This window comes from Hyla sarda, chromosome 12 (assembly GCF_029499605.1).
Source record: "Hyla sarda isolate aHylSar1 chromosome 12, aHylSar1.hap1, whole genome shotgun sequence".
Taxonomy (NCBI): Eukaryota; Metazoa; Chordata; class Amphibia; order Anura; family Hylidae; genus Hyla; species Hyla sarda.
The window spans coordinates 36,952,856-36,970,892 of NC_079200.1; the positions used below are offsets into that span (position 1 = coordinate 36,952,856).

The 18,037-nt window shown below is 44.3% G+C and overlaps 1 protein-coding gene across 5 annotated transcripts in view; it reads left to right on the plus strand.

The window, feature by feature from the left end:
* Nucleotides 1-18,037, plus strand: part of HDAC5 (histone deacetylase 5) — a 98,869-nt gene that overhangs the window by 55,954 nt on the left and 24,878 nt on the right. For 4 of the 5 annotated variants that reach the window (XM_056549043.1, XM_056549046.1, XM_056549044.1 and 1 more), the window contains 10 exons: nucleotides 2,942-3,207; nucleotides 4,528-4,711; nucleotides 4,799-4,910; nucleotides 5,339-5,469; nucleotides 6,078-6,209; nucleotides 6,381-6,493; nucleotides 6,726-6,839; nucleotides 6,960-7,137; nucleotides 7,250-7,440; nucleotides 7,525-7,737. In XM_056549043.1, the coding sequence (XP_056405018.1) occupies nucleotides 2,942-3,207; nucleotides 4,528-4,711; nucleotides 4,799-4,910; nucleotides 5,339-5,469; nucleotides 6,078-6,209; nucleotides 6,381-6,493; nucleotides 6,726-6,839; nucleotides 6,960-7,137; nucleotides 7,250-7,440; nucleotides 7,525-7,737 (1,634 nt within the window). The remainder of the gene's footprint in view (nucleotides 1-2,941; nucleotides 3,208-4,527; nucleotides 4,712-4,798; nucleotides 4,911-5,338; nucleotides 5,470-6,077; nucleotides 6,210-6,380; nucleotides 6,494-6,725; nucleotides 6,840-6,959; nucleotides 7,138-7,249; nucleotides 7,441-7,524; nucleotides 7,738-18,037) is intronic. The other variant, XM_056549045.1, reaches the window with a different exon arrangement.

The following is an 18,037-nucleotide window of genomic DNA, read 5'->3' on the forward strand; positions in this document are numbered from 1 at the left end:
TGGATTGAGGAGATTACTATATTTACCCCCAATTTATGGAGCTCATTGCGCTTGATTGATAAATTTAGCTCTTCTGCGCATAATTTAGAATTCGGGAAAAGGGGTAAACTGCTTCTACCATACACAAATAATGATACATGTCCCCCATTGAGTTTTATATATATAGATAGATGGTATCACATCATGGTGACAACACCCCGACATTGTCCTTTTACAATTCACATATAGAATGCATCTACCTACTCACCACGCACTGTTACAGTTCTTACTTTACTCCAGAGCTGCATTTACAATTCGGCTGGTTGTTATTGGAATCAGTCAACAGTCTTGTTGTCAGACATGCCCCTAATAGCTATGCCATGCCAAGTCCCTATAATGCAGGGGACTGATAATAGTGTACAGTACCTGATGAAAACAAATGTACTTCTTGGAATGGAAATCACCAGAACAAGCTCCAGCCCCTAGAGATTTCAGCTCTGAAGCCTGTAGAATTGTAATTCAGTGAATCTACACTTTAACATTGCACTAGGTTGTAGGTTGAAAATTTCATGTAAAAAAAAAAAAGAGGGGCTCTGTGTAACACACCAAAATGTAGAATTATGATAAAATGCTATACCATTGGTCCTTCAGAACCTACGACCCTGGCTGAGACCTGTTCAATCACATATGCCATAGATAGGCTATAAGTATTTATGGTGGCGATACATCTATAAGGGTTCTTTCTACTGTGGTGGCCCAGTACGGGAGGTGTTACCCCGTACTCCTGCTGCCCTGTCAGGCAGCCTCCCTACAGTGTCCCCTGGGCCCCCTTGCATCTGTCCCCCCATGTAAATATGTTTCTAATGTATTATTCCATGTAATGTGTTCAGAAAGTGTTGTCACTTTAAGACTGTTTACAATGTGAGTTGTCATATGATTGTTACCCAGGAGGTATCAGTGACCAGGTGATCCCAGGGGTGACCTATGGGCTCCCTGCTAGTCTCCCCATATAAGCCCTGGGTGTAGCTAGCTCTCTTTTGCACCAAGTCTTTGCTGAGGTCAAGTCTAGCCCTAGAGAGTGTCCAGAGTCATAGTAGGCTTAAGCCACAGTCTCAGTATTATCAGTCATCAGTCAAGTCAAGTCAGTCACAGTCACCATTTGTCAAGTCAACGTGGCCTGCATTAAATTGACCCATCTACTACAAGTCTCAGCAAGCCCTTAAGGTCTCTGAGTCACTGGTCACCTCCGTGGGCCCTGGCTGAACTGTATAGACTTTGCCATCTGTCTACCCTCAGTAAAGCTACTGTTGTCCGTAACTTGGCGTCAGAGTCATTATTGCCCCAGTGCCTAGCCCAGGATCCAGCGGTATACCTTTGGGTGGTATTGAGGATAAACCATGCCCTGGCGTCACGAATACAAGGGCTTAATTCCATCTGCCCCTAGGGTAATTCCATCTGCCCTGCATCACACCCCTTTACCACACTATCATACTCTTTTATAGCATAAATATGTCACCATTTGGGGCCTGACTGCAGGAATCCCCACTTTTCTTGCAAATGGAGTTTCCCTTTTTTATCAGAGAGGTAGCCAAAGACTGGTGGTCTTTCTCCATCATTGGGAGACAATAACCCCTGTTCACACCTCTTCACCAGGAACCTGCACCCCAGATGTTGGAATGGGTTGGAGTCCTAGTACTCAGAACCTAACACATTTCTAAAATACGTAGTATCCTAGAAAAGTGCATTGGTATCATGCTATGAGTCCAGTTTGGACTCATGGTGAGACCATATACAATCAATTTGGCGTTAATTTCATGGCATTATTATGGAAACTATGGGATGCAGTGAAAAACACAATTTATGGCTTCTTTTCAAATGGCCATGCTGAAATGCTCTGTGCTTCTGCTAACTTCTCAATGGTTTGATTGACCTATACTGTTTTAAGTCATGGCCTCCTACTCCTCATCAGCTTAGTTGGCCATTAGTTGTTAAGTTGGCCATACACATTAGATAAATGTTGGCTGAACCTGCCAATTTTGACAGAATTGGTCATATGTATGGAGGCCTCCCGATTCTGCGCCAATGACAGATGGTGTTGGGGGAGACAAGGGTCACCATATTCGATTTTCACAGCCCAGTATATTTGTTCTCAGAGAGATAAGCCACCTCCAGAGGCATCTGGTAGAGACCTACTCCCCATTGGAAACTCACGCGTACTCTGCCAAGCTAAGCATGCATGTGAATTGGGAAAGGTAGCTGCTGCTGAACAAACATGGTATGATCGGGACTACCTGAGGGGGGGAGAAGGGTAAAGGGGAAAATACAGCTAAATAATCCTCTTAAATGCAATATAGACTTGTCAGATGAGTGGCTTCAGTTTAGGACATATGTCAGTGACATCATAAGTCCCCACTGATGGCCTGATATGACATCAGAAGATATGATTTACCATTGGAAATTGTCTCATATTATTTTGGCCCGATGTTGAACATCCATTTATTGAGTATGGCGCCCCGGTCAAACTTGTCTTAAGAACAACAGGTATAGGACCACACGTCATGTTTCCAGACATAGGTATAGTTCACATATGACCTTGTTACTATCCTCATTACAATAACAAGCAATTAAAAATTAATATCTATTGACTCATATTTCCCCGTTCCCTTCTAATTATTTCTTTGGTTACCCTTCGTGTCGAAGATTTATGTGTCATAGTCGGCAATTAAAAAGGTGACATTAGATAAAAAAGACATGGCGGCGCCGCTCTCGGTCTATTGCAAGTCAGTCGCTTTGCTTGAATTGCGTTACCAGACATAGCCTATGGACAGGAGTGGCGCGACAGCTCCACCCCTGTCCATAGGCTATGTCTGGTATTGCATTTAGGCTTTCAGTTGTTTCTAAGTCATTGTGCTCCTCAGTGACACCTTCTCTAACAATCTACCTTTTGGTCTCTTCCAAACAGTGGAGGTCACCCCTCTCCTCTCTGCATCAGTGCCCTCTCCAAGCAGCCTCCCCCCAAGTCCCGGGGAGTTGAGGCAAGAGCCACGGGCAACGAGTGGTCCTGGAGTGCCCATGGATACCTTAAGCCGGGAGCAGCAGCTTCAGCAGCAACTCCTTCTCCTAAAACAACAGCAGCAACTTCAGAAGCAACTTCTTTTTGCCGAATTCCAAAAGCAACATGAAAACCTGACAAGACAGCATGAGGTCCAGATCCAGAAACACCTCAAGGTGGGACATTGTGTTCTGCAGGTCACTTAGTGATCTCAAGTTCCTATGATTCAACACCACCCGTCTCATTAATGGTGGCTTTGCAGATCTCTCCAGCAGCTTCTATAGAGAATGCCACCATTGATTCCTTCCACCAGACAAAAACAATGACTTTTTTCATTCCCAATTATATGTTGTTGCTGCTCTTCCTCGCTTCTCTGCTTGTTACAATAGCGATTATTGCCCTTAATCTTTCCTTATTCCTTTTTACCACAAAGACCTAATCTGTCCTAGTAGTTGCACATGACGTTTAGTCTCTTCATTTCAGAGTCATCTACTGCTCATTAAACCACAACCTCCCAAAATCCTCCTCTACATTAGGAGTGCTTTAAGAGATATAAAGGACCACCCTCATGTACGGTTCACTCATGTATGGTTCCTACACCTTAATGTAAAGCCTCATTAAAGGGGTATCCATTTGTTAGAATGGTTTTCCAACAATAAGCTGATCACAGAGTGTCCTATTGTTGGAAGCCCCAATGATCATCTGCAATCTGTAGTAAGTCTTCAGTTTCCCTGTAGTGCCACAACAGGGCAAATTAAGTATTACACTACAATAAATCCATAAATTAAGCTGGCCTAAACTAAGCTAAATTAAGCTGGTCTTCAGAGGACATGGACATTTTTTTTATTTGATCTCCAAATTAAGTGACTGCTGCAAAAAGTTAAATATTTTACTGCTAAAATTTAGCAATTTTTTTTTTGTAAACTGATTAAAGAAGAATTCCAGCCAAAACTAACTTGAACCATATCCACAGTAGCTGATTGCTGGGGGTCCAACCGTTGGGATCCCCCGCTATCTCTGGAATGGGACCCAGGCTCTCAGTAAGTAGCGTGTGCTGCAGACGACATGAGCTCCGATAATTTCTATGGGAATGCCGAAGAGACCCGAGTACATCACTCAGGAATCTCTGGTGCTTCCATACGAATGGACCGCGTGCCGTCTACTGGTGGACGACACGAGCACCTTCACTGACAGCCGGGGTCCCGTTCCGGAGATTGCGGGGGTCTCAGCAGTCAGACACCCCACAATCAGGTGCTCATACCCAATTCTGGGAATAGTGGATAACTTAGTTTTGGCTGGAGTTCTCCTTTAATAAATGTGGGCCAGTGTTCTGTGCTCTAAGGTACAAGGTTAATCTGAGCTGTTTACTTTCTCCAAAACTGAAATGTTCCTCCACTGATAATATCACATTTTTTCAAGAAGCTACTTATGTATTTGTGGAGTTTTTATTCTGCTTCTTACGACTGTAATGTCCTTACACTCTTCCCACCGATAAGGTCAGCGTGACTCTTACTTTTCCTGTTGCCTATACGCAGCAACAGCAGGAGATCCTGGCGGCCAAGAGACAGCAAGAGTTGGAGCAACAGAGGAAACGAGAGAGACAGAGACAAGAAGAAGCCGAGAAACAGAGGCTGGAACAGCAACTCCTTATACTGAGGAACAAGGAGAAGAGCAAAGAAAGTAAGAGACACTGGAGGGGCAGAGGTGGAAGGTAGTGCAGCTGTGATTTTGATCTAGAGGCTCATTCTGTGATGGTGTTCTTCCAAGGTGCCATAGCCAGTACAGAGGTGAAGCTAAAGCTTCAGGAATTTCTGTTGAGCAAATCTAAGGAGCTACCGGGGAGTGCGAACCATTCCATCTTACAGCACCCCAAATGTTGGTGAGTTCATAAATGTTAAGTGTAATCTGCCCTCAGACACTTTTGTCATCCTCAAAGGAGACGTTTAACAAATGTATACATTTATGGTTGGTACATTTCCCATACCCGCTCCCCATAAAGGGACATTGGAGCCAGCACTTGTCTAAGCTTCCTTAAATGTTTGTAGGAGAGAAGAGACCCTCAAGTGTGGATGTGCTCTTTTTTATTTTTAGCATAATTTTACCTGTGAAAATGAAGAAGCTTGGACCGCAGTCCACACAACCCATGTGAAATAGTAATGGGGGTCAACGCGCACTCTTTGCTCCACAAGCCCCATAGCAGCCTAGGTTCTAGTTATATGAAATCACTATGAAATTTTATCTTCAAAAACTTAGAATTGTATCATCTTTGTCGCTTACCATCTCTTACGACAAGTGGTTCTTTTTCAGGGGAACTCACCATACCTCACTGGACCACAGTTCCCCTCCTCAGGCTGGGTCTCCGGCTACACCTCCTTCATACAAGATGCCTCTTCTGGGAACCTGTGATGGCCGAGATGACTTTCCCCTCCGCAAGACTGGTAGTTATACTTTGCTAGAAAATGAAATGGAGTCTTATTACACTTTCTTTTTTTCTATTTGAAACTGGCCATACATTGCATTGCTTTTACCAGATGCCCATTTAGCTGTTTCTGAACCCCAAATTCACTTGCACCCTCAGCTAGTAAATATTCTTGTACATATTTCGAAATGGGGACATGGAAATAAGCCAGTGTCAGACTCATCTGGTGGTGGCTTATCTTCCTGAGATTAAAAGGATCGGGCAGTAAATATCCAACGCTCCCAACAAACACATATGCCATCAGGAGAGAATCACGAGGCTCCCATACACATTGGATGGTCAGCTAATCTAATCTGCTCTGACTTTTTCTAATTTTCACGGACAGCTATATGATCCTAATTTATGACTAAGATGATTGTCTCCTACATTAAGATGTAAGGAATTTTGGTCCAGGCTGTTGAGTCGTTTGGGGTATAGGACCAGAAGGATATATATAGTATATGACAGAGAAGGGTCAACAGATACACCAAATCATTATTGGTCTGACAATAAGAAAGGCAGGATTTGCAGTCGCACCCATGCCACATAGCATAAAACATTTTCTACATGCTTGTTTCTCCTCTATAGCCTCTGAACCAAACTTGAAGGTTCGCTCACGGTTAAAGCAGAAGGTTGCAGAAAGACGTAGCAGTCCTCTTCTCCGTAGAAAGGATGGAACCGTTATCAGTGCTTTCAAGAAGAGAGCAATTGAGATTCAGGGTATGTCTCCTAATGGTCTTTCTATGTCCTATCCTAACACTCCGTCCATAGCTACTCCATTCTTTTCACATTCAGATTCCTCCATGATGTTCCATCATACCCCTTTGTTCATACATAGGTGAGCAGCAAGCCCCAAGTGCTCATTTGGAATGTGTTTTTTGCCCTTTGTAGTTTCGTCTGTATGTAATAGTGCCCCCGGATCAGGACCCAGCTCTCCAAACAGCTCAAATAGTGCCATCTGTGAGAACGGACTGACAGGCAGTGTGCCCAATATCCCGAGTGAGGTAAGTGGCATTGGACCTGAAAGAGATCCAGAATATTGAGGGGCTAAGCTTAGGTGGTGGTTGTAGATTTTGTGTTATTGGGCCATGAATATGATTGGTGGGGGTCTGACTCCCTTCATAATGGGGTTGTGGTTCTGTTTGGTTGTGGCTGTGCCTAGTATGGCAGCTAAATCCCATTCAATGTAACAAGGATATGACTGAAAACGGTGTTTTATTTCATGCTCCCCTCCAGATGCTTCCTCAGCAGAGAGTTCTCACCCTGGATGGAACAGGAGGGCCGCTAGGGCTGTACACATCTCCTTCACTACCTAATATTTGCCTGCAGGGAAGCGCCAGCAACCTCAGTGTGAGTACATAATATAAGAGTAGGACGATTAAGTCTAAAAAAAAAAAAACAATAAGAGAAGAAAACAAAATCTGTAATGGAGGATGGCGTGGTTGTATTACTTCCATAATCTTTTTTTAGGGCCAGTTCACCCCTCAAGAGGGAGCAGAGCGCCAAAGTCTACGACCTAGTGGACCTTTCCTGAACACTAACACACTCTCCACACTGGATGGGGGAGAGATAAGTCTAGGGGCTCCTTCCCTCCTGCAGCACGTGCTGTTATTGGAGCAAGCCAGGCAGCAGAGCGCCCTTATAACAGGTTACCTTTTTTAGGCTTAACTTTACTTTTCTATATTTTCCCCCGTTTATCTTCTACTTCACACCTGGTGTGTTTGCCTTTGGTTTCACACATACTTGTGCTTGTGCTTTAGTCCCACTACATGGTCAGTCGCCCCTGGTGGGGGGAGAACGTGTATCCCCTTCCCTTCGCACAGTCACAAAGGGCCCACGACATCGTCCCCTGAGCCGCACACAGTCCTCCCCGCTCCCGCAAAGCCCCCAAGCCCTCCAACAGCTGGTCCTTCAACACCAGCACTATCTTGACCAACAACAACTCAGCAAAGTAAGTAGGAGTTCATAAGATGATGGCCTTCAGTTTAAATCCCCACTTGGGTTTCCTGTCGATAAATATCTTGTTATCTGGTAGACCGTGGAAGGAATACGCCAGCCGCCGACCCATCCTGAAGAAACAGAAGAGGAACTGACAGAGCAAGATGGTGGTGAGAGATGTCGTGCCATATTCACTCTGGATGGAGGGACGGAGAGCGAAGAAACTCAAGAAGAGGAAGAAGGAGCGGAGGATGAGGAGGATGACAGTGAAGAGGGACGGACCAATGGTGCAGAACATGCATTTAAAAAGGTAGGAATAGGCTTTAAACTGTTATCATGTTCTTCCCATGTGAGACAATTAGACTGAAGTGCATTTGCTTGTCCATTGCAAAATATGATATTATCTAAAGACTTCACTGGGACACTGCCATCTCATGGAAAATTCTTTAGGAGACACCGACATGGACAGGGACAAATTTCCTTTACGCATGTGAAGGATAAGAACTCAGGAGGACCCCAACTCCCATGGAAACCTTTATTTATTTATTTATTTTTTTTTTTTTTAAATCAACTGGTGCCAGAAAGTTAAAAAGATTTGTAAATCACCTCTATTAAAAAATCTTAATCCTTCCAGTAATTTTTAAGGGCTGTATACTAAATCGAAATCCAAACGAAACCAAAAAAGAAATGCATTTCCTGTGATGTCCTGACCACAGTGCTCTCTGCTGACCTCTGCTGTCCATTTTAGGAACTGTCCAGAACATGAGAAAATCTCCATAGCAAACATATGTTGCTCTGGACAGTTCCTAAAAGGGACAGCAGAGGTCAGCAGAGAGCACTGTGGTCAGGACATCACAGGAAATGCATTTCTTTTTTGGATTTCTCTTTAGTATACAGCCCCTAAAAAGTACTGGAAGGATTGAGATTTTTTAATAGAAGTGATTTACAAATCTGTTTAACTTTCTGGCACCAGTTGATTTAAAAAAAAAAGTTTTCCAAGGGAGTACTCCTTTTAATAGCATTATCTCTTGTCAGGAATATTCGTATGAAAGGAAATCCATGCATATTGTCTGTTGTTGCTACATTAGAAACCCCAGAGCCAGCAGGACTATGCAAGGGGTTTTTCAAGTTCATGATTTATTTATAATTTTTTTCAAACAGCTGACAATGATATAACATAATGAAAGGAGTTATACTCACCTTGCCAATCCTCTGCCACTATCATGCTGGCACTTTCCAGGTCACCCGCCAGTGTCTATTCGTCTCTAGCCGAGTTGTGTCCACTTGTTTAGTGCTATACTGTTTCATGTTTGTGGCCTTAATATAGTGATCAAATATTGCTGTTTTATAGAATATTTTTATTTGGTTTCTTTGACTTCGTGTTGTCCTGGAGATATTGATACTACTTTTATTGGGAATCATTACTGCTCTTTTTGTACCTAAGCTGGTCATATGCACTAGATCCTGTAAGGATATCTTATTGAAATGCCTTTGAAGTATTTTAAAGGGGTATTCCAGGCAAACACATTTTATCCCCTATCCAAAGGATAGGGGATAAGATGTCTGATCGGGGGGGGACCCTCTGCTGAGACCCCCCGCGATCTCACTGCAGCACCCGCATTCTATGCGGGTGCTGAATCTTCCGTTTCGGAAACCTCCGGCACTGGGGATGTGACGTCACGCCATGCCCCCTCCATTCACGCCACCCGGAGGTTTCTGAAACTAGAGACGCAGTCCCCGCATACAATTCGGGTGCTGCAGGGAGATCGCGGGGGGTCTCAGCAGCGCCCCCCCCCCCCCCCCCCCCCCCGATCAGACATCTTATCCCCTATCCTTTGGATAGGGGATAAAATGTTTTTGCCCGGAATACCCCCTTTAAGTTTCTGTATTGATCCTGGTTGGTGAGGGGGAGTCGAAGGGTTTCTTGATGGTGTATGAGATGGGCCATTGAAATCAATGTGAATCCTTGTTGTCCAGCAGTTTAATTGAGGTTCATCTTTAAGACCCCCTTTTGCTGCAGAAAATCTGCCCCTCCTTGTTCTTTCAGTATTTTTTACTCTACGGGCTACTACAGGCAGGTTCCTAACATAGGCCCCAAAGGTGACGTCGGGAACAGTATGTACGTCTTGGGTGGGGTTCTGGTCAGGAGCCTTTTTTAAGGGAGGACTGGGGTCCGTATTAAAAAAGTTTGCCATATAATGAGGGGGTTTATATTATGGAGGTCTATATTAAAGAGGGCCTGGTCTGGTATTTGTATTTAGGGGGTCTTTTGGCTGTAGTTATATGGGGTCCCTTTCAGGATCTCTTTTTGTTTAGATGTCAGGTAAGTGGCTTAAAGGGGTACTCCGGTGAAAAACTTTTTTTTTTTTATCAACTGATGCCAGAAAGTTAAACAGATGTGTAAATTACTTCTATTAAAAAAATCTTAATCCTTCCTGTACTTATTAGCTGCTGAATACTACAGTGGAAATTCTTTTCCGTTTGAAACACAGAGCTCTCGGCTGACATCATTACCATAGTGCTCTCTGCTGATATCTCTGTCAATTTTAAGATCTGTCCAGAGTACAAGGAAATCCCCATAGCAAACATATGCTGTTCTGGACAGTTCCTAAAATGGACAGAGATGTCAGCAGAGAGCACTGTGCTTGTGATGTCAGCAGAGAGCTCTGTGTTTCAAAAAGAAAAGAATTTCCGCTGTAGTATTCAGCAGCTAATAAGTACAGGAAGGATTAAGATTTTTTAATAGAAGTAATTAACAAATCTGTTTAACTTTCTGGCACCAGTTGATTTAAAAAAAAAAAAAAAAGTTTTTCACCGGAGTGCCCCTTTAAATTAGTATAGAGCAGTGGTCTCCAATCTGCGTACCTCCAGCTGTTGCAAAACTACAACTCCCAGCATGCCCGGACAGCCAAAGGCTGTCCGGGCATTCTGGGAGTTGCAGTTTTGCAACATCTGGAGGTCCGCAGGTTGGAGACCACTGGTATAGAGGGTCTAATCTGGAGTCTATATTTAAAGTCACTATTAGAGAGGGGGTCCCATGTTTCTGTTTAGGGGTCAGGTTTATGGATTGTATTAGTTTAGGGGGTCTGATCTGGGGGTTTATATTTGTAAAGAGATGAGGTTTATAGTCTAAGGTGTCTGTATTTTGGAGGTCTTTTGGCACTATTTAGGCAGTCTGGTGGTCTGTATTTATTTAGCTTGTCTCTTTAGGAGTCTGTATTGGATTAGGGGGTCTGATTTGAGATTTTGAGATGCAACAAAGGGGGAAGACCACATTTTTAACACCCCTTTAGGCTAAGTTTCCACTTGGGTTTTTTCTGGCAGTTTTTGGATTTCTGCCACTGCAGTTTTTGAGCCAAAGTCAGAAGTGGATCCATAAGGAAGCAGAAGTGTAAGTCCTTCTTTTATATGTTCTATTCCTTTATGGATTCACTTCTGGCTTTGGCTCAAAAACTGCAGTGGCAGTATTCCAAAAACTGCCAGAAAAAACCCAAGTGGAAACTTAGCCTTAGGAATCTCCCTAATGCCCTCAAAAAGTTAGTAAGGATGTGCAACCCTATTAATTTCTCTTCATGCACCCAGTTAAAAATATAATATATATATCAGAAGATCCGCACTGGACTATGATGGCATGCACAATTATGGAGAGAATAGAGAAAAAGAACCGCAGAGCGAATGCCCATTCTGCGGACAGCTATTGAGTCAGCCCTAATATGTAGATAAGCCTACTCCTCTCCATGCAGATCAGGTTTGTCTGGGATACGACTGATGAGAACAAAGGAATGAAAACCACTGAGATTATTGGAATGTTCTGCAGTTGCAGGGCAGGAGGAGGAATGCTCTGCAGGAGGCCAGCGGAGGAAGCGATGTTTGCCGTATGTACGCTGTGTTTTGATGTAAGCGCGCGCAGTTCATTGATGAGGAGAGCGGAGTATGACTCATTCATTAATGAATCACCTCCTACCCCCCTTTACTGTGACTCAGAACGTCCTACCCCCCTTTACTGTGACTCAGACCGTTCTACCCCCCTTTGACCTGCTGTCAAATGCAATGGGGGCTGCAGGTACAGAAAGGAAAGGGATTTATTAGATCGAGGTTGAAGCCAACACAGGGTATTTTTTGTGAATGAAAAATGCTGCAGAGGAGAAATGTGTAGGATTCAGTCACATGCTAATCTGCATCACAAGGCGTAACCAAAGGATGCAGGGAGACGGACCGAGCTCTGCTGCATAGGATTATTCATGGATTACAGATCTCACCTACTTATAGAGTCTAGGTCCCCCCCCCCCAAACTAGAACAATGGGGTGCATGCAGGTAACCCCACTGTAGAGTAGAGATAGATGAGGCTTTATTGGTCGGGTCTTCATACACAATCCATGGCGGTCAGGAAGCTGAGATGTGGAGATGGGTTTAGCGGGGTCCTCGTACTACAGAACTAGTAGACAGTAGTGATTTTCTTCCCCCGTAGTTGTTTGGCAGGGTTATCACATTACTGGGCTAGAATCACCGTTGTCAGGAAAGCTTTTATTAGGGTGCGTTCACACGTGCATATTTTTGCTGCAGATCTGTTGCAGATTTGCTGCTGCAGATTTTTATGCCCATTGACTTCAATGGGAAGCAAAATCTGCTAAAGCAAATCTGCAGCAGAAAATATGCACGTGTGAAGTACGGAGTAGTAGATCCATAGTTCCACGGTAGTCTGGTGCGGATGATGTAGTGGATCCGCTGGACCTGTGTGGCAGATGACGCGGGCTGTGCCAGGGAGCGGAGTCTAAGGTGCCGCTGGTTTTCACCAGAGCTCGCCGCAAAGCGGGTTGGATTTGCTGCGGCAGGCGACACCCAGGTAGCTACCCCTGGCACGACTCGATCACACAGGCGGCTGAGGTGAAGCGTGGCACTGAAGGAATAGGCAGGACGCAGTCAGGCTGGCTAGAGGTCAGGGCAGGCGGCACAGGAGTGTAGTCGGTTGGATAGCAGAAGGTCAATAGGCTGGCGGCTAGAAACACGGTCAGGTCACGGAATGCAAAGGTCTGGTACACGGCAAGGGAACACTAGGACTGCTTTCTCTAAGGCGCAAGGCAAACAAAGATCCGGCAAGGGTACTAGGGAGGTGCTACAACTTATAATAATGGTTCAAATGGTTCACAATGGTTCATGGTGTAAAACTAATTACGGGCGCACTGGACCTTTAACCCCTTTAAGGGCGCAGCCCTTTTTCACCTTAAGGACTGAGCCCTTTTTCGCAATTCTGACCACCGTCGCTTTACGAATTAATAACTCGAAAGCGCTTTTACCGAATATTCTGATTCTGAGATAGTTTTTTCGTGACATATTCTACTTTATTTTGGTGGTAAATTTTTGGCGTTACTTGCATCCTTTTTTGGTGAAAAATTACAAAATTTCATGAAAATTTAGAAAATTTAGCATTTTTCTAACTTTGAAGCTCTCTACTTGTAAGGAAAATGGATATTCCAAAAATTTTTTATTTTTATTCACAAATACAATATGTCCACTTTATGTTGGCATCATAGAATGGACATACTTTTGCTTTTTGAAAACATTAGAGGGCTTCAAAGTAGTGCAGCAATTTTCAAAAATGTCATGAAAATTGCTTAATCTGAAGGGACAGATGTTACAGAACTACAACTCCCAGCATGCCTGGCCAGTCCAGGCATGCTGAGAGTTGTAGTTTGGCAACATCTGGAGGGCTACCGTTTGGGCACCACTGTAACAGTGGTCTCCAAACTGTGACCCTCCAGATGTTGCAAAACTACAACTCCCAGCATGCCCAGACAGCCTTTGGCTGTCTGGGCATGCTGGGAGTTGCAGTTTGGCCTTCCTAGTGGTTGCCACAGCAAAGATCACTTTACTTTGACTTTCAATTACCCCCCCCCCCCCCCCCCCCACACCGTCGCTTCCCTACCTGAGCCAGGATCCAGCAGTCTCCAGCGAAGATCGGGGGGGTCCCCAGGCTACTTCTTTGCAGGTACCCGGCCTCCATCTTCTGTCCATGTTCCCCTCGACATCCAGGGGTGGGCAGAACGGGGGGGTTGCCATGGCCAACCCACTGTCCTGCTCTGCCATTGGTCAGAATCAGTTCTGACCAATGGCAGGGGATAGGAGGAGATTGCAGCACTGCGACCTCACTCCTAGCCCTCAGGATGATCGGGGCTGTCTCTGACCGCTCTGATCATCCCGATTTTCCGGGTGATCGAGTCACCAGAGACCCGATCAGCCCGGAATAGCAGAAAATCACATGTCTGAATGGACATGTGATTTTCTGCGATCGCCGACATGGGGGGGGGGGGGGGGGGGGTGGGGATGTCTCATCAGGACCCCCCCTGGGTGATGTGCCAGGATGCCTGCTGAATGATTTCAGCAGGCATTCCTGTCCGGTCCCCAACCGGCTAGCGGCGGGGACTGGAATTCCCACGTCCTTAAGGACTCGGGATGCAGGGCGTATGCATATGCCCGGCGTCCTGAACAGGTTAAATCTCAAAGCTTTGGCACGTGTGCGCACTAGGAGGCGGGGGCGCGTGTGTCAGAGCTGAGAGACAGAGGCTGGGGATGGAGGTGAGTGACAGGCTAGGACTCGCATGCGTGCGCGTCCCGCGATGCGATTCCCAGCCCCGCCGGGAGCTGACATTCTGGGCGAGATGCGCTCACGGCCGGTATGCCCAGCCGGAGCGCTGTCTATTACAGTAAGTAGTGATTTTCTTCCATCAGTGGTCAGGTAGCAATACCGGAAAGCTTTTGGCAGGGTGGTCACACTACCAGGGAGCTGGGAAATCGAGAGCTAGTGGTCAGTGGTGGTCAGAGAGCTGAGATATAAGAAGTTAATTCTTGCAGCGGTGGGCTAGAGTGATGATGGGCAAGTAGCTGAGCTATAAGATGCTTTTAAGGGGGTATTCCAGGAAAAAAACTTTTTTTTATATATCTACTGGCTCCAGAAAGTTAAAAAGATTTGTAAATTACTTCTATTAAAAAAATCTTAATCCTTCCAATAATTATCAGCTGCTGAAGTTGAGTTGTTCTTTTCTGTCTGGCAACAGTGCTCTCTGCTGACATCTCTGCTTGTCTTGGGAACTACACAGAGTAGAAGAGGTTTGCTATAGGGATTTGCTTCTACTCTGGACAGTCCCTGAGACACGTGTCATCAGAGAGCACTTAGACAGAAAAGAACAACTCAACTTCAGCAGCTCAAGTACTGAAAGGATTAAGATTTTTTTAATAGAAGTAATTTACAAATCTGTTTAACTTTCTGGAGCCAGTTGATATATAAAAAACATTTTTTTCCTGGATAACCCCTCTATGTAAGGTCCTCACTCTGGAAACCCTGTGGTCAGTAGGGTACAGGAGGCTGAGATGTGGAGATGGGAATGGCAGTGTCCTCACACTACAGAGATAGTTGTTGCTATGAAGTAGTAGGGTCCTCACACTACAGAGATAGTTGTTGATATGAAGTAGTAGGGTCCTCACACTACAGAGATGGTTGTTGATATGAAGTAGTAGGGTCCTCACACTACAGAGATGGTTGTTGATATGAAGTAGTAGGGTCCTCACACTACAGAGATAGTTGTTGCTATGAAGTAGTAGGGTCCTCACACTACAGAGATGGTTGTTGATATGAAGTAGTAGGGTCCTCACACTACAGAGATGGTTGTTGATATGTAGTAGTAGGGTCCTCACACTACAGAGATAGTTGTTGATATGAAGTAGTAGGGTCCTCACACTACAGAGATAGTTGATATGAAGTAGTAGGGTCCTCACACTACAGAGATGGTTGTTGATATGAAGTAGTAGGGTCCTCACACTACAGAGATAGTTGTTGATATGAAGTAGTAGGGTCCTCACACTACAGAGATAGTTGTTGATATGAAGTAGTAGGGTCCTCACACTACAGAGATAGTTGTTGATATGAAGTAGTAGGGTCCTCACACTACAGAGATGGTTGTTGATATGAAGTAGTAGGGTCCTCACACTACAGAGATAGTTGATATGAAGTAGTAGGGTCCTCACACTACAGAGATGGTTGTTGATATGAAGTAGTAGGGTCCTCACACTACAGAGATGGTTGTTGATATGAAGTAGTAGGGTCCTCACACTACAGAGATGGTTGTTGATATGAAGTAGTAGGGTCCTCACACTACAGAGATAGTTGATATGAAGTAGTAGGGTCCTCACACTACAGAGATGGTTGATATGAAGTAGTAGGGTCCTCACACTACAGAGATGGTTGATATGAAGTAGTAGGGTCCTCACACTACAGAGATAGTTGTTGATATGAAGTAGTAGGGTCCTCACACTACAGAGATAGTTGTTGATATGAAGTAGTAGGGTCCTCACACTACAGAGATAGTTGTTGATATGAAGTAGTAGGGTCCTCACACTACAGAGATGGTTGTTGATATGAAGTAGTAGGGTCCTCACACTACAGAGATGGTTGTTGCTATGAAGTAGTAGGGTCCTCACACTACAGAGATAGTTGTTGCTATGAAGTAGTAGGGTCCTCACACTACAGAGATGGTTGTTGATATGAAGTAGTAGGGTCCTCACACTACAGAGATAGTTGTTGATATGAAGTAGTAGGGTCCTCACACTACAGAGATAGTTGTTGATATGAAGTAGTAGGGTCCTCACACTACAGAGATGGTTGTTGATATGAAGTAGTAGGGTCCTCACACTACAGAGATGGTTGTTGATATGAAGTAGTAGGGTCCTCACACTACAGAGATGGTTGTTGATATGAAGTAGTAGGGTCCTCACACTACAGAGATAGTTGTTGATATGAAGTAGTAGGGTCCTCACACTACAGAGATGGTTATTGATATGAAGTAGTAGGGTCCTCACACTACAGAGATGGTTGTTGATATGAAGTAGTAGGGTCCTCACACTACAGAGATAGTTGTTGCTATGAAGTAGTAGGGTCCTCACACTACAGAGATAGTTGTTGATATGAAGTAGTAGGGTCCTCACACTACAGAGATGGTTGTTGATATGAAGTAGTAGGGTCCTCACACTACAGAGATAGTTGTTGATATGAAGTAGTAGGGTCCTCACACTACAGAGATAGTTGTTGATATGAAGTAGTAGGGTCCTCACACTACAGAGATAGTTGTTGATATGAAGTAGTAGGGTCCTCACACTACAGAGATGGTTGTTGATATGAAGTAGTAGGGTCCTCACACTACAGAGATGGTTGTTGATATGAAGTAGTAGGGTCCTCACACTACAGAGATAGTTGTTGATATGAAGTAGTAGGGTCCTCACACTACAGAGATGGTTGTTGATATGAATTAGTAGGGTCCTCACACTACAGAGATGGTTGTTGATATGAAGTAGTAGGGTCCTCACACTACAGAGATGGTTGTTGATATGAAGTAGTAGGGTCCTCACACTACAGAGATGGTTATTGATATGAAGTAGTAGGGTCCTCACACTACAGAGATAGTTGATATGAAGTAGCAGGGTCCTCACACTACAGAGATAGTTGTTGATATGAAGTAGTAGGGTCCTCACACTACAGAGATAGTTGTTGATATGAAGTAGTAGGGTCCTCACACTACAGAGATAGTTGTTGATATGAAGTAGTAGGGTCCTCACACTACAGAGATGGTTGTTGATATGAAGTAGTAGGGTCCTCACACTACAGAGATGGTTGTTGATATGAAGTAGTAGGGTCCTCACACTACAGAGATAGTTGTTGCTATGAAGTAGTAGGGTCCTCACACTACAGAGATGGTTGTTGATATGAAGTAGTAGGGTCCTCACACTACAGAGATAGTTGTTGATATGAAGTAGTAGGGTCCTCACACTACAGAGATAGTTGTTGCTATGAAGTAGTAGGGTCCTCACACTACAGAGATGGTTGTTGATATGAAGTAGTAGGGTCCTCACACTACAGAGATAGTTGTTGATATGAAGTAGTAGGGTCCTCACACTACAGAGATAGTTGTTGATATGAAGTAGTAGGGTCCTCACACTACAGAGATAGTTGTTGATATGAAGTAGTAGGGTCCTCACACTACAGAGATGGTTGTTGATATGAAGTAGTAGGGTCCTCACACTACAGAGATGGTTGATATGAAGTAGTAGGGTCCTCACACTACAGAGATAGTTGATATGAAGTAGTAGGGTCCTCACACTACAGAGATAGTTGTTGATATGAAGTAGTAGGGTCCTCACACTACAGAGATGGTTGTTGATATGAAGTAGTAGGGTCCTCACACTACAGAGATAGTTGTTGCTATGAAGTAGTAGGGTCCTCACACTACAGAGATAGTTGTTGATATGAAGTAGTAGGGTCCTCACACTACAGAGATGGTTGTTGATATGAAGTAGTAGGGTCCTCACACTACAGAGATAGTTGTTGATATGAAGTAGTAGGGTCCTCACACTACAGAGATGGTTGATATGAAGTAGTAGGGTCCTCACACTACAGAGATGGTTGATATGAAGTAGTAGGGTCCTCACACTACAGAGATAGTTGATATGAAGTAGTAGGGTCCTCACACTATAGAGATAGTTGATATGAAGTAGTAGGGTCCTCACACTACAGAGATAGTTGATATGAAGTAGTAGGGTCCTCACACTACAGAGATAGTTGTTG